Source organism: Nothoprocta perdicaria, unplaced genomic scaffold, assembly GCF_003342845.1.
Source record: "Nothoprocta perdicaria isolate Ctin4 unplaced genomic scaffold, notPer1 scaffold_246, whole genome shotgun sequence".
NCBI classification, from domain to species: domain Eukaryota; kingdom Metazoa; phylum Chordata; class Aves; order Tinamiformes; family Tinamidae; genus Nothoprocta; species Nothoprocta perdicaria.
In genome coordinates, this window is record NW_020455473.1 from 606,061 (window position 1) to 623,120 (window position 17,060).

At 34.7% G+C, this 17,060-nt stretch overlaps 1 protein-coding gene across 3 annotated transcripts in view; it reads left to right on the plus strand.

The window, feature by feature from the left end:
* PCDH17 (protocadherin 17) overlaps positions 1-16,856 on the plus strand; it is an 87,368-nt gene extending 70,512 nt beyond the window's left edge. Inside the window, exons 4-5 of one of the 3 annotated variants that reach the window (XM_026039924.1) lie at positions 6,290-6,364; positions 13,013-16,856. In XM_026039924.1, coding sequence (XP_025895709.1) covers positions 6,290-6,364; positions 13,013-13,698 — 761 coding nt within the window. In that variant the 3' untranslated portion in view covers positions 13,699-16,856. The remainder of the gene's footprint in view (positions 1-6,289; positions 6,365-13,012) is intronic. The other 2 variants (XM_026039926.1, XM_026039925.1) reach the window with 2 other exon arrangements.
* The last annotated feature ends 204 nt before the right edge of the window (positions 16,857-17,060 follow it).

Genomic DNA, 17,060 nt, shown 5'->3' on the forward strand with positions numbered 1-17,060 from the left:
GAAGTTCCACAGGAACTTACGGAAGCATTTCTTCACTGTGAGGGTGACAAAGCACTGGAACAGGCTGCCCAGAGAGGTTGTGGAGTCTCCTTCTTTGGAGATCTTTAAAAGCCGCTTGGACGCAGCCCTGTGCCACGTGCTCTAGGTGACCCTGCGTGAGCAGGGGGGTTGRACTCKAYGACCTCTGAGGTCCCTTCCAACCTTCGGCATTCTWTGATTTGCTTTTGAGAATCATAAAATAGCTTAATGTCTGAATCCAAAAGCTAAGGCTAGCAGTTCTGCACTCTCTGGATAGACAAGCAGGCAAGCATGGGCTAAGATTCCTTTCTTTCAATTTCCTTCTCAAGTGAAAATTAAATCTATACTTTGATAATATTTTCAAAAGATCTTTAATTTGCCCTCGAGTTAAAAGGGAAGACTAGACCTTAGAAGCTTTGTAAACTGACCACTACTTCTACAGAGCTTAGAGTACCACTGAACCTCTTAATCAAGACAGCCTGTGCTGCAAAAGCAAGGTTCAGTCAGTCACCAGTCTCTCCTTTCTGGGAGAGAAATGTTTTGGCTCCTCTCTGCCTCTACATCTAAATTCGTAGAGGACCTAAGGTGATATCTTGAAATATCCTCTTGGTACAGCTTGTTATGTACACAAAGTATAGATGGTCTGATGCTCATCATATATTTTACTAATTTCCTGGAAATAAAATAAAAAACAAAGATTCTTCAAACAGTGCCCAAATAAAGTAGGTAGCACCTACACATTAGCGAAGTCACTCCTTTTGAAGTTCTGAGAAGAACTCAGTTGGAACCAGAGCCTGATCCAGAGGAACAAGAGGCATCTGATGAGTTATAATTTGCCTCAGTGAAGCGCAGCAGATCCCAGAGCATTCCTTCAGGCTTTCAAAATGCAGCACTTTGATGCAAAGTTTAATCATAAAAAAAAAAAAAAAAAGAGAAAGATAAAAATATACGTAGTAGTTTGATATCAGATTTGTAGCACAGTATTAGAGGAGAAAGAAGATTTCTTCACTTTTGCAGGAAAATAACTTAGTGGAAAAGTACCATGAATCTTGATTTGACTAGATGATGAATGAATATTATATGGAAATCCTAGAGATAGTACATGCGTGTTATCCCTAGTATATTACTTTGAAAAGGGATTTTTTTTTTTCATACCAAATGGGTAGGAATATTAGGAGCACAGTCTGGAAGAGGGCATTCAGCATGCTGAGTTAAGCATCTAAATTCCATCCATTGACCTGGGAAAATTGGGCTCTTAGAGTTGTGAAAGACAATCTGCTGAGTGCTGAAAAGCTTCATCCAGCTAATAGGAAAAGTTAGAATGATAGCCATGATTCTAACACTAAATGGGTAACTTCGCATCTCTAACACCCTACATATTAAGTGAAGATAGGTAGGCCTGTTTGGGAGGTGTTTTAGATCTGGGCCTACCACAGGCATCCTGAATGGCTCTTCAAAGCCATCTTTCACCATTGTACGTAAAGACAGCATGAGAATTCAAGGCTAATTTTAATCATTTAATCTCTGTTTCTTGAATTAGATTAGTCTCTCTCTTATAGCTTCTGTTAAGCGTGTGATGGAAGGATTCAGAGCCTGAGCCCACTTCCTGTGTTCTTCTTTTCGAAGATTTTCAAAAGCTCTCCCAGAATTCCTTAAATGCTAGATTAGCTTAAATTCCCTCTTGCTTGCTTTTCTGTTGCATGATAGGAAAGATCAAGCAAGAGGGATGAAAAACTATATCAGAGACAAGCCCATCTGTGCTTTCTGGGATTCGGTGTGCACTGTAGTAGCTGCAGGTTTACCCAAGTCTAGTGRGGTATCTGTAATTTAATTCTTCAACTTCCAGGGAGTGTTTCTGTACTGTGCAGGCCAACACATTTCCGTAATTCACAGTAATAACTTAAACAGAACTTAATATAAACTGAGCAATTAGGAAGGATCACATTAGGTTTAGAAATAGGGYTCTTCAGAAGACCTAAGCGTGGGAACACTTTTTTCTTTTCCCCTGAATTGCATACTGATGCAAGTACAGTTGCCTAGGCCTCTGCTTTATGGCCTTGTTCATAAAAGGAAATCTCAGCAAAAGAAACAACTTTAACATTATATATATTTACATACACATATATATATTTCTATTGTGAGCAATGTCAGATGTCAAATTCACAGTGCTTTTTTCTTTCCTCTCCCCAGAAAGAACCTACTTATCTATATTTTCTCAGTTAAAAACACTTTTCACTTTGCCATTTTTAATGTGAGCATTGGTGCAACTGTTAAATTAATTTCAGAAGATCTTCATTTTTTTTTTTTTTCATAGCATTAGTTACCTCTATCTTTTAGAATATAATTTTTCTGCATATGTTTACTTGCAAAACTAGGAGCAGCTTTTGCCATGATCTTTGATCTTTTAAAAATATTTGACATCTCAAATAAAGTGCTTTTCCTAAGTCTTGACTTTACTGCCAACAGTGAGCTGAATAATATGCTAAACACATAAAGTACCTCCTAATAGAACCTGAAAACATTTATGACACCTATTCAAAATTGATCCTGCTTTGTCTGGCAAATAATAAGGTCTTCTGAAGTCTGATGTGGGTGAAAGAGGAAGGAGGAATAAATAAGAAAAAAAAGCAGTGAGAAAAAAAATGTAAAACAGTTCCACATAAACTATTTCTAGAGGAAACCACTCTGTTTTTTTAAGAGACTGTATGAAATGCCAAATGATATGCTAAGAAAAGTGCACAATTTCTATTTAAAGATATTCAAAAGTAAAATATTTTGCTGATATCCATAGTGCAGAGCTTTTGCAAATCTTGCCAATGATGCAAAAATAATTCTACAAAATCACACACATCCTTTTAATTTATTTCCTTTGTATTAACAACCCAGGTTAGAGTTTTTTTACATGGTAAAACTAGGGGCAATTAAGACTGTTTAACACAGAGACAGATGCCAGATGTATGCATGTAGCAGTTACAGTGTAAGCATATGCATGGTATCAACTCTACAAATACTTTGGCTCCCTAGACACTCCACAGTTTTGAAGCTAAGGGAGGGAATGTTTTTATGTTACAACATTTTCCCTTGGTGGTAGCAAATTAGCTGCCTTGTATCCATCTTCAGCTGGAACTTCAGAGCCACTTGAGAGCTTGCAAATATGTTTAGAGCTCTGCTAAACTGCTTGTTATATACCTGAGAAGTATGGTACATCCTGAACATGTACAGTAACAGGTAGACTAAAGGAAAAAAAAAAAAAAAGATTTTAATTTTTTTCCCCAACTCTTTTTTCCAACTTTAATCCTTACAGAATTTGTGCAAGATCAGACTGAGCCTTTCTTTCACACATTGTGAAACACACGGGTTTATTTCACACAGGTTTTGCCTCCTTGAGAATTAAAGAAATTCTGTTTTTCAAAAAAACTCAAACAAACAGAAAAACAGTCTCCCCTCCTCCCCCCCCAAAAAGCAAACCAAACCAAAACAAAACAAAACTAAACTACTTTTTTATTATTATTATGAAACCCAGAAACTTAAAAAAAAAAAAAAAAAAAGATGAAATAACTATTGAGTCCCAGTTTTCTCTGCTTCTCATTACCTGTTATGCTAAGAATCAAGCTAAAAATGCCTGTAGATATCTTATCCCTTTTCTTCCCAGACAAGAAAAGGACTAGGAGGATAGGGCAACTGTTAATATCAAAAGCAAGGAAATTACAGTGGAAATCATACATGGAACTGTAAACTAAGTTTACATCAGTGATAGGTTCCAGTAAATCAAAAGACTTCTGAATACCTCCTGATTTTCTTGGATATCTTGTGCATTAGTGTTCTTAAGCTCCATAGTTTCAAAATTATGATCCTGAAAAAATATATATATATATATATATATACAAAGCAATCTGGAACTCAGGGTTCTTGGTGAAGTATCTGGGAAAGTGAAGGCATGAATGCTCTGAAATCATCTTCAGTAAGTATCTCTCAAGAGATTCATTTACAGTTCATATAGGACCTGAGAATATATTGACTCAGTTTACCTATGCAGTTCTCTTTACCAAACTACCTATACTTGTAATATCAGATTCCGAAACAGCATTCTTAATTATTCTTTCTGACTGATCTAATTGGAGCAGCACGCAGGCAGAATGTGAAGTAGCATTATGAAACTCAAATTATTGAAAGAATTCAGGTGATTGACAAATTGGCACATGGAAATTGATTCCACATCCTGGAAATTGATTTTGAAGGTAGCAATAAAAGATATTACCAACAAACTGCTAAACAATAATCCAAGACACCATTTAGCCTAACAATAATATTCAAGAATGTGCATATGTTGTATATCATGACATAGGCAGGATTCCAAAATAAAGTGTTGAATCTTTTTTTTTTTTTTTTTTTTTTTTTCCCTATATGTCCTTTTTTCCCATTTTATGTCCAAGTGAGGGTTCCTTGAGAAGACTGGACTACTGTATAGCCAGCGTTTTTCTGAAAGCAGAATCATGAAAGGGCATTTTGCCTTTTATTCTGTCAGATGCTTTTTGCCTCCCATGAAGTCCAAAGTGTATGACCCTTGTGCAACATCAGCCTTTTGAAGTAGAGAATGATACTTAGTGAGCTTTTCCATCTATCAGTGTAAAACACGCATGGTCTTGTTTTGTCTGGTAAAAGAGATTTTAAATGTAAATCCAGACATGCTGGCAGGAACATGAGGGAAGCAGTAGTCTCTCAAAATTAGCCAAATTTAGGATGGCTTAGTTTTTGAATTGCCTTTGGACTTTTTTTTTTTTTTTTTTTTTTTTTTTTTTTTTTTTTGTGAGGCTTCATAAAGGAAAAATGATAGCATTTAAAATACTTTAATGCAATGATTCTGTATTGGACAAAATCATGCTTAGACACAGAACTTCATATACTTCCATTTAAGACAATCAGGATACAAACAGAGCCATTGAAAGGATATAGAAAAAAAGATTGCTTCAGAAATCTTATTTCCCTCAGTGGCATCCTCATCAGTCAAAGCCTGTAAACAAGTTGTCATCTCCAACTTTTAGAGAAGCTGACAAAGCAAAAAGCTTAGTATCTTCTAATTAAAGATTTGAATACTGAGATAATTGATAGCCACAGAAGAGGACTCGATGGTGTAACATATAGCTAATCATTGGTGGCTTGATGGTGTGACAGATGGGGAAAGCTTCCTTAAATTATGGAGTTTTCACACTGGCATGCTCAGGAACTGCCGACAACCCAATTATATTTTCATTAATGTTGTCTTTCCTTCCCATTCATAGCTTTTGTTTGCCATAATCACTTGTTGACTCTTGCCTGTAACTGTACAATCTAATATTAGTTGAATAGGATACGGCACAATAGGCTAGTTCCTGACTGAATTCCTAAGCATTGCCACAGTACAAAATAGAGCGCTAGGATTTACTAAATATTACAAATTACATATGGAAATTACCACTGTTACAATTATGACTAGCGCACAATGAAGTAAGTCAATAAAAAAAGCATGTGAATGCCATGCGATATCTGTAAATGATTGCACAAATTCGATTAAATTTCAGGTTAAGAGTTATTCCATTTTAACAGGCCATTTTAGAAGCAATTTCTCTTTAAAATCTGTGGAAGTACTTTGATCAGGACAAGGAAAATATGCTGCATTAAAAATGTTCTTTCCAACAGATYGATCAGCAGAGATATTCTCATCTGTTAACTTCTCCAGTCTTCTTTCTCTTCTTTTCCAGGAAACTGCTCTTGGTCAACAAAGGTCTACTGTTTAAGAATGTAATGTTTTTAAATAAGGGTTTATAAGACAAACCAGTAAAGTTTCTCCATAAAGTTCCTCAGATGAATGCAGGGCTGGCACAGACAAATCCTACACCTTACTCCCTACTGCAGTGGGCTAGAAAGCTCTTTCAGTGGATGGGAGAGATATCATAGTCACTTTTCAACTTTCCTAGAGTCTTTCATCCAGCATAAGCCAACAGGCAGGAATGATAGTAGGTCCCAGATTTTCTAGGAACTTATAGGCAGATCTTGGAAGCCAAATCTGAGTGTTCATTCTAAGCCCCTTACCTTTCTCATCTAATGGGCAGGATGTGGGACACMCTTGCTGGTACTCAGAATGTCCTTGCCTCTCTGAATAATTTCAAGGGCCATGAGTTCTGCTAGATAGATTTTTTTTTTTTTTTTCTAATGGGGAAGTTTTGACATTGCTGGGAATGTTGGAAGCAGAGCCTATCCCTGTCTGTGACTCACAGGTCTTATATTCCTCCAGAACAGCAAGGCAGAGGCCAAAGACCCATCATTGGGATCTGTGGACCAGCCCGCTGTGAGGAAGGAAAATTTTCAGGTAATGGAAATGTTTTCTTGCTTTTATGCTGTCTTTAAATACAGAAATATGATTGCCACTAAATCATAAATGTGAATTTAAAGCATACTTCTGTGAAAAAAAAATGTTAACTGTTCTGTAGTGTTTAATGCTATTCTACAATATTCCTGCCATATTTATGGTCCAGGAAAACTGTGAACTAGAATTAAATCTATGGCCCAAAAGCTGTTTATTGCTTTTGAAGTACTTTATAGATTGTCAATATGAGAAATATATTCTGTTTATACCATAACCAGAAAACTAGCAAAGAAAAGCAAGGTAGAAACTCTGAATCAGGATTACAGACCTCAAAAAGCTTCTATTTCTAGTGTCAAGAAAAGACCTTGTGATCCAAGAGGTTTCGCAAAAAGTGTCAGCATATTCTTATTTTACTGCCAGTCATTATGCCATTCTGAGATACCTAATTTCTTTGCCTAACTGAAAGGAACCTTTAAGCAGCCAAGCCAATATAAATACTCAGATTGGAGACAGCTTTGTTTAATAACAGCAAGCATGTGTATAGAAGCATTTGTTTACCTCTGCTTATTTATGTCAAAATCAATTGTAATTAAGCAGAAATCCAACCTCAGTAGTAGTTCTTTAGCTGATTGTTCTCGTCAGAAGTGTCATGTAGCCCTAGTGCTTAGGACATGTTAAAGATGCCTGTTGTTTTCCTCCTGTAATAAATATCTACTTTCTGTCTTGCTTTTTTCTTTTTTTTCTTTTTTTCAGTAAAGGCAGTTGTCTACCTTGAATCATAAATATGACACCATTTCATATTATTCTGGGAGGTTTTCTGATCATATTACAGGAATTATTCTCTCTATTTTTTAAAGAGGGAGTTACTTATTTTCTCTTTTGGACATTAGATATATTGTCCATCTGTTTATACGTATGTACATGAAATTCAGGTCCTTCATTTCCATTTCAAGATATTAAAATATATAAAACTGATTGGTTTAAAACAAATGCTGTTTTTCTCACATAGTGTGTTTGTGGTTAGGCTAGGGATATAGATGCTACATAGAATTTTAGAACTTATTTCATTATTGAATGGCAGTTAAATGAAAATACTTTTAATAATGCCTATGAATTCACAAAATCAGGTGTCAAATGAGCCTTTCTGCTAGGCAAGTCAGTGTGAGGTCCATGCATGCATTCAAAGGCAGATCATTTTCTTTGTAATGTGAGACAAAGGTCAGAAAAAAAAAGTGAATTGTCATTCACTGTGTAATGCAGTGAAGAACAGAGCACTTCAAGGGTGAGGGTGGAGAGTATCAGCAGTCTAGAACTGTATGCTTCAGAGAGAGGAACATTCACATTTTGGGCTCGGTCCTTCAGTCTAATTTTCATTTGGAGCTCTTAGTCACTGAGCCATTCCAGTGAGCTATTCCTTCCAATTACTGATTATTACTTAGCTTCCGTATTACTAGAGAAGAAGAGGGAAGGAAAAAAAAAAAAAAGTCTATTAGATTGAGGTGTTAATGCAGTAATAAAAACTAGGTGTCACCTGTGTAAAGGGACAAAAAAAAAAAAAAAGGAGTAAATGAGAGAGAGAGATATATGAAAATTACACTAGGATCTCCTGGGACAATAAAGCATAATAAAAGCTTATGACATTTTAAAACATTCGGTGTTATTTATGTACATATTTAATCATAGCCTTATTTAACCTTCATCCATGAATACCTAGCAATACAAAACTACATTTTTTTATACAGTCTGAGTAAAAAGATCTCAGGAAAGAATGCACTTGAACAAACACTACCAGGTCAGACTTTATAAATCATACTAGACTAAACTTTGTCTACTTTGCTCATGTGCAAAAAGGTTTAGAATAGGGTTATCTTTTTTTTTTTTCCAATCAAAATATGATTTCAAAATGTGATCAATATTAAATTATATTATTAAATTATATGCAGTATTAGATTTATTACATTATATACAGACTAAAGTGATTTTCATATTATAAGCTTAGAACATGAAATATTTTGAAGTATTACATGTTTGTATGCTGAGGTTTCATGTACATGGATTATTTACTTTTAATCTACTTTTCAACTTTGTATGTGTGTTTAATTTAAAGAATTAGTGTCCAATTAAAGTGAAAAAGTAAAGTACTTATGAAGCCAGTTATGCTATATTGTTAAAAAAAATAAATAAAAATAAAACTTGCATTTTGTCTTTGTTATCATTATGCAAATTTCTTATAATTAATGAGTCAAACTATGATATCTCAGCTTCAGCCATTGAAAGGAGAGAGCTATCTAAAATATTAGTTAATTAACTTTATAGTGCACTACCGTTAGGATGAAATGAGTATCTTTATTAAATTATGTTCAAAATATTTATGAGAAAAGAGTAGGAAATAAAAACAAAAGATTTTTTTGCTTTAAGCTTGCTGCAGAAGGCAGATGTTAAATATAGTTTCTCTGGTAAAATAGAATAAAATGCGAAAGGTATGTCATATTTTGCACCAAAATACATACCTTGTTTGCAATTTATATTTTGCCAATGTAAGTTTCTTCCTACCCCATCTTAAATTTTTTTGAGTATAAATTTTCTATCTAGGTGGCTGTTGTTTCCAGATAGCTTGTTTCCTTTTCTTTCTGTGGCTGATAATTTAGCAGTTCTATTTTTGCATATGTTCTCCCTAAAGTGCATAAAGCATTTCTGACTGTTTACCCTAAAAGCTCCAGAGAGTTAGGAAAACCTCCAGGCTGCTTCTGTTTATTGTACACTTTTGGACTGTCAAGGGTTGTAGAGATAAAGACTGATTACTCTACAGCCCTGTGTATGACCTATCTATATGTATATGTATGAACACATGTGCACCCCTATGTGTACATATAAATACATACAAAGGTATAATATATTTACCTTTGAATTGATTCTATTATCTCCTAACCACTAATTTAGCCCTTGGTGGTGGTAGTTCACTTTGTGTTTATAGTCTCTGCTGCTGCTTCAAAAGCTCCTGTTAGATTTTCTTCACTTTCTGCTGGCTGTAGCCAGAGTTACAGGCTAAAAGTGAGATGAACAGTTTATAATATACTCAATCAATACTCAAACCCTGCTTCGTAAGATATGACATAAAAGAGTGAATTTAAAAAAAAAGGCAAAAAAAAAGCAGATTTTTACAACTAGAATGCCAAAGTTTACTCAGTGCAGGTGGTTTTGACTTCAAGGTCATCCTGTATTCATTTCCTCACAAAACTGTCTTCTTTTTTTGGCTTCATATTTAATTCAGTCATGTCTAGGATGCCCATGGAGCAGAAATGGAAAGTTAGTCAATACTGTGAGTAAGAATGCAAGTATAAAAACTGCTTTAGCAATTGCAGGAAATGAAATCGGAAAGAGAGATATGAGATGCAATATATGATATATGATATATCTCTCTTTTACTTCGGGAGATTGCCAGTAAACTTTGTATGTTTATTGTCAGGAATGAATAATGCAAATACTGCATAAGAGTTCCTCACACCCAGTGTATATGGATACACATGCATGAAAGCCGAGAATTTCAAATCTTAAAACTTAATTGGTTACAAAATTAGCCTAATTGGTTTTGAAAATCTCAAAGCATAGTTTTTGGCACAGGACTGAGCAYTCTATGAAATCTCTAGTTAACATTCTGTCAAATGTTTTCAGTATCTGAGAACTTTTTTGATCTTTTCATCTATAGCTTGACCATTTTGATCTGGGAATAATTTGTGTTAATTATTTTTTTAACACAGATAGTTTTGCAAATTCTGCCAAATATAATTTTGCCAGTGCAACAGTGGAAAAAAAATCCTATTGTCTACATTATACAGTGTGTTTTATATTTGTAAATATATGTTTAATTTAGTTTGAAAAATTGTTATACACGCAGGAATATATATTTAATGCATTTTTAGATAATTTGACACARAAGCAGTACTGGAAAGGTAGGAAGAACTGCCTTCTTCAGCCATCTTTTCAGTAGTTTGAGGAAAGAGTCTGTCATATACTGAAATCCTCTAAAAGGTGTCCTACTGATGCTCCCCCAGTACAGCTCTTGACATATCAAATATGGTTAGAAAGTTTACAGCAAGTGCTACTTTTTTTTTTTTTTTTTTTTTTCCCTATGAGAAGCAAGGAGGAATCTCACTTTGATGGAATAATTAAAAATGGAGAAAGCAGCAGAGAGAGACTTGGTCCACAGGTTCAGAGTATTTTATGTAATCTAAAAAATGCAACATTTTACAGAGTTATTATTTTTGCTTTCTGTTAAAAAGGGCCCAAAATTATGCATAAGTTGGCACAAAAGGCTTGCTAAGTTTGCAAAATTAAACAGTTAGTTGGGAAATGGATTAATTGTTTAGGGAGTCCCTTACAAGTGCCAGAAAGCTTTTGTCTGCAATGTTGGGCATTTTCTATGTAATGTAACAGGAAAACAATTTTAGAAATGTGTTAGGGAGAAATCTAAACAAGTCAACTATTATTTTGTATTACTACACAGGTCCACTTTTAAAGCTAGATGATGAGGTTACCACCAGTTCACTCTGTAGGATCAGGAGGAAGATAAAAAGAGTGAACTAAATTATTAATGTACATTGGTAAAATGTAAAGTTCTAGCATTRCCATTGAAAGAGCTTGGTTATGAGTAGGGTTTGATTTGTGTTTGTTTGTATGTATATTTATTTTTCTGTATGACAAAACTTAAAGCCTGACTAGAAGTTGCTAAAACCATGAACCTTCCTCTCCAATATTTTTGTCCTATTTCTCTTTTTAAACTGCAAAAATCTTTTTCTTGAACTCTTCACTGTTTTGTCACTATGTTGCAGTTTCAGTGTTGGGGGTATTTTTATCTCCCTGTTTTTCCCTATGCTGTACAATAAAAACAGTATGCAGCTTATTTTTGCTAGAGTATTTCTACAAGTTTCACCTTTGCTTATCTTTCTATTGCAGTCCAAAAAAAATCACTCTTTGTTTTTCTCCTTCCTTACAAGAGTAGTTAAATGCTCTTGTTTTCTTCTTTTCTTTTCTTCTTCTTTTTTTTTTTTTTTTTTTTCCCTAGTCTTATAATGATTTTAGATTTGTAACTTTTCAAAGCAAGGAACATATATAAGGAATATAGTTGTTCACAGGAATGTGCATAATCATTAGTAAATATCAGATCTGAGTAAATTATCTCTCTCTAATTTAGCCTATCATCATGGCATAACACAATTTCAGTTAAATTTAACTCACATTTTATTCATATGTCTTTCAGAAATGTGAACAGTCAAAACTATTTACACTGTTTAATTCTGATAGACGAACATTAGCATTTCTCCTGTGTTTGAGCTTTGCAGTGTAGCTGCTCATGAATCTTGTGTTTTTTTAATAGATACTAAAAGATTTCTATGAGTTTGTTTTTAAATTCCACCTTTCCATTCTGTGGGTTAAAATATCCAGTGGTTAAAAATCAGCTTATAAATGACTCAAAACTAGAGGTTTGGATAAAAGGATTTATTCTATCTATATTGTCTAGAAAGCTCAAAGATGAAGGAGAAAGAGAAGGTAATTTGCATCAGATTTAAGGTGACTTGTATCAGATTTAAGCATTTCTAAAATACAGATTTAAGAGATATTTGTGGAATTTTCCAGCTTTTTGATATTGAGTTGGAGTCATATATACAATTAATATACGAGGAATGGTGATGCAAACGCATTATATCATGTAAAATGACAGGCAAAGTAAGATTTTTAAAGCGGAGGATTTTTTATGCCTTGCAATAGAATTATAGGTTAGGAAGTATTGACATCTATGTTCTAAAAATGTAGAGAATAATAATAAAAAAATCTTATTTAACTATATTATTTGAAAGACATAAGAAAAAGAAATCCTGTCTGAAAACATTATCAGTTCAAATAGTGTGTCACGGTTTGTCATTCTTTCAAATTGTATGTATTGAGCAAATCCATTTTCACTTGCACCAAAACAAAAAAGGGAAAAACTGATTACATGATCCATACTCATGTCTAATAAAATTGCAATATGCACTTTTTGACAAGCTTATATTTAATGCATACTGATGGAAAATTCTAGTTCTCTGTTCTCAGTAGGAAAAGTAGGCTTTTTAAGAAACCCTTTTTATTTTGTGGCTGTCACACAACATAACAATTACAAACAGAATGGAGGTGACAAAAATAAAAATGCAGCTTGCTGATTTTTATGAAGTGTTTGTATTTCCAGAAAGGCAGTCATTGCTGAGTTATTTGATTTGAAAAATTAATCCTGATAATGCCTTTTGAGTTCCTTAAGTACTGTTCACTATTTTCTAGGATGAGTTGTACAGAACAAAGCCTAACAGATTTCTACAGCAGATTAGTTTACAGATGAAGCTCAATTCCACTGAGAATGGTTCTCTAATGACCCCTTTTTACTTCCTTTGGGCTGTGCAAATGCTTTAATACCTAGAGAATACAGTTAAATAAATTTATCGTCTCAACTATTTGGTTATACAATCCTGAAATATTTAAATTATAACCACCTTTTTCTTTCTCCATAATTAAGATGCCAAATGTCAAATAAGACCAATACAGGTTGATCATAGACTCTCCATTAGTTTCGAGAAATCCATTTATAATTAGATTTTTTTCTTTTTCCCCTTTGTTTTGCAGAACAAGAAGAATGTGTTAACTGCACAGACGAATGTCGAGTGCTTGGTCATTCTGACAGGTGTTGGATGCCACAGTTCCCTACAGCCAGCCAGGCTGAGAATGCAGATTATCGCACAAATCTCTTTGTACCCACAGTTGAAGCTAATGTTGAGACTGAGACTTATGAAACTGTGAATCCCACCGGGAAAAAGACTTTTTGTACATTTGGGAAAGACAAGAGAGAGCACACTATTCTCATTGCCAATGTTAAACCTTACTTAAAAGCCAAACGTGCCCTGAGTCCTCTGCTTCAGGAGGTTCCCTCAGCATCGAGCAGCCCAACCAAGACATGCATTGAGCCTTGCACCTCAACAAAAGGACCACTGGATGGTTGTGAAGCGAAATCAGGAGCCTTGGCTGAACCAAGCAGCCAATACTTGTCAACTGACAGTCAGTATCTATCACCCAGTAAACAGTCAAAAGACGCTCCTCCGTTCATTGCATCGGATCAGATGGCCAGGGCCTTTGCTGATGTACATTCCCGAGTGAGCCGAGACTCGAGTGAGATGGACTCTGTTCTGGAGCAGTTGGACCGCTCAACCCGGGATCTCGGCAGGGAGTCAGTAGATGCTGAAGAAGTTGTGAGAGAAATTGACAAGCTCTTGCAGGACTGTCGGGGAAGCGACCCTGTGGCCGTGAGGAAGTGAGGGGGAAAATAAAGACAGGCTGGCAGTTACATTCCTCTTCTGCTGATTAAAATAAAATAAAATAAAATAAAAATCCCCTGGTTGTCACAGATTTACAGGAATGAAGGAAGACCAATGCTGTTTTAAGGCTTTTAGTGAACATCTGAAGTGCCCACAAGTATGTTCTTTTCACTGCTCTTTCTTTTTGACAGATAACACTGGTTTCATTTTGACCAAACTTTCATTAGGACAGAGTGAAGTACATTAAGAACTGAAGGAAAGAAGGAAAGACGGTGCCATTTTGACAATCTGATAGGAAGGTGTGAGAAAGGTCGAATCGGAGTACGTCTGACACCTTAAGACTGTCCTCAATAGCTGATGCTGACTTTACTGTTTACGTATAAACCCCAAGAAAAACAGGGTTGAATTATTCTGATCTGTGGTGGATTTCAGCAGTCACCACAGACTTCTACTGAAAGTCCTGACAAGAGTTCTTGTAGTAGTCCAAGCGACACCAAACATTAACATTCGTTTGTGGTAAACATTTATGTACAAAGTTACCTGCCACATGATAATGAAATGGAGAAAAAAAAAAAAAAAAAGAACAAGAAAATAAAAAATCATTCCAGATCATTATTCAGCAAAACATATCCTGATCATTAGTAAAACATCTCATATCATATTAAGGTTAAATGTAAAATGATGTAGTTCATTTTATCCTGCACACACATAAGCTAATTCACTTGATTTAAAAAAAAAAAAAAAAAGATTTTAATATCTATTTAGCATTTTAGTGTCCAACAAACTTTAAATAGCTAGTGGTAAGTTTTAAACAATCCTGAAGTAAAATAAAAGTTTGAAAATAAGACGTTACCTTTATGGGTAATACACAAAATAAATTAACATTATTAACACTTTTCTATTCATTTGTGGACACTAAAATAGCTCAGGAAAGTGAAAATGTCTTAGACATCCACACAAATCACATGGTCATTTAAATGTGCAAATGTAAGAAGATTCAGTGTGTTTACATCAAATGACATATTTTTATTGATTTATTGCAGATTCAGTGCATATGAGCCAAAATGTTGAGTGTATAAGAGCTATATTGTGTATTTTATTAAATTAATATATAGTTGTGTTGCAAAAATATTTGGGCTTATATTGTAAATGGCAAGTGTTGCCTCGGTAGCTGTCGAACTCTATGAGTTTTGTTTTTTCCTGCTTCCTTTTCCCCATGGATTGTGGGAAGCAGCGCCTCAGAGCAAAGTCTCTTGTTTAATGTATGGTCTACGAAGTACTGCAGTACATAATCTGTTCAAAATGTGTTTGAGTGAGCTGATGGAGCTAACTGAACGGCCTACAAATACATCCATCAGTCACGGTTATGTGCAAGTCCTTGTAGAAGCTTTTATTGCAAACCCATGTTTAATAACAACAATTACACTTGAACCAACACCTGGAACCTCCTTGTTATTTTCCAAGCACATGCGGCCAGCCTGTTTGATGTAGGGTACTTGGTTGACTTCTCGATACCACCACTACCACTACTTTCAAAGTTTTGTTATTAAGTTTAGAGATCTGAAAAACCTGACAGTGCCAYTGTAGTATGAGTAGCATTTTATCAAAGTCATAGAAAGTGGAATTTCTTACTGAAGTTCTAGGTATAGGCTGCTTTCTTGGGATCATTGTCTTTAGTTTTGTTTTCAATTGTTCTGAAAACTATTTGCAGAACAACTTGGGAGATGTCTACTTCTTATTTATTCTAAGGGTGTTTCTAATGCATTAGAAAAATTCAAAATTACTTTCAGATGAAAATTAAGAAGTAGCAGCAATGCACGTTCAAAATAAAACAAACAAACAAACAAAATAAATGCAGAAAAAAAAAAACACAGAAGAAAAAAAATGTTTGGCCCAGCATTTGCCCCTTGTATACGACAGATACGCAGTTGTACATAGTACTATGACACTTTGTTTAGAAACAGTGTCTGGGAAATGTTCGTTTTAAGCTGTATTACACAAACATATATGAGAGGTTATTTAATTCAAGTTGGCAATCTCAAATCCCACAAAGCCATAATTTTCATCAATTTAGGAAAGTAAGTTTACCAGTATTTGATTTTGATCTTGGGATTCCTGTCAAAGGGTGATCTTGACTAGTCAGTGCTACAATGAATTGTCTTTGGTTGTTGGAGATACCCATCCTGAAAGTTTGCTCTTAGCTCCTGCTGCTAAGAAAGTCGACAATTATGTGTGAACAAAGGAACTTGYACACATTTATCAAGCTACTCTCCATGTTTTGGACAATTTATGTATCTAAAATGTGGTGTTGTCTGTGTTCTACATTTTTTTTGGTTTGTTTGTTTTCAGCCAGAAGACCCAGGATTGTTTTTGCTTGATAGCTTGGTAGCTTGAAGTTCCATAGTGGAGAGAATTTCTTATTGTTTGATCAGTCTCTTATATGTATACTTCTGTGGTGCCCATCACGTCAGTGTCTGTGCACCAAGTCTTTAGCTCTGCCAGTGAGATCCATTATTCAGCAAAATCTAAGCCAGTATTTAAATGCAGTCAAATGATGGAGATTTGTGTATTTTATAAATGATTTTAACACTGAGTAACCAATTGTACAATTCATGGTATGTGTCTGAAGACATAAAACACAACATTCTGAGAAAGGGCTGTGCCAATGTAAGAGAATTTACCTTAAGGCTCTCTGTCACTAGTGATTTACTAGCTTTAGTTGTTTAACACATTATCTGTATTTAGTAGTTATTATTTATTTACCACTCTAAGGTAATTCAGAATTCATGACTCACAGCTTTATAGATGAGTTTAGGAAATCTTGCTTTTATTTAATTTGATTGACAACTTCCCTGTGTTGTCAATCAATACAGGATTGATACATAAAGAACCAATAAACCAGCAGATCTGACTTTTCCTGGTTCAGTCAAAATTAACATGATCATCTATGAAGGAAGCACCATGCACAAAAGAAGTTTACTTCTCAGTGTCTCTTCTATTTCTGCTGGAGACAGAGACAGCCATGAACAATGAAGCTTATGAGCTATTTCTTTTATCCCTTATGTACATGCTTTACAAAACTGAAAGAAAATATCCACCAAATGACTATAAAGAGAATGGCTGAAATAAGGGAAAGCTTGTTAAGTAACTAATAAAATTGTACTGTACACTGTGAGTAGAGCGAGAGACAATTATATGTATATGTGTTTTTATTAATGACAGCAAATATCTGGGAGCTCCTTAAATGGTTGTTGATCAGATTAGGAGTCAAATCAGATTTTTTTTTTTTTTTTCCTTCTTGGAATACTCATCAGGAAAGAGATTATCCTGAACTGTGGTTTGACATTTGAMCATGCAGGTTT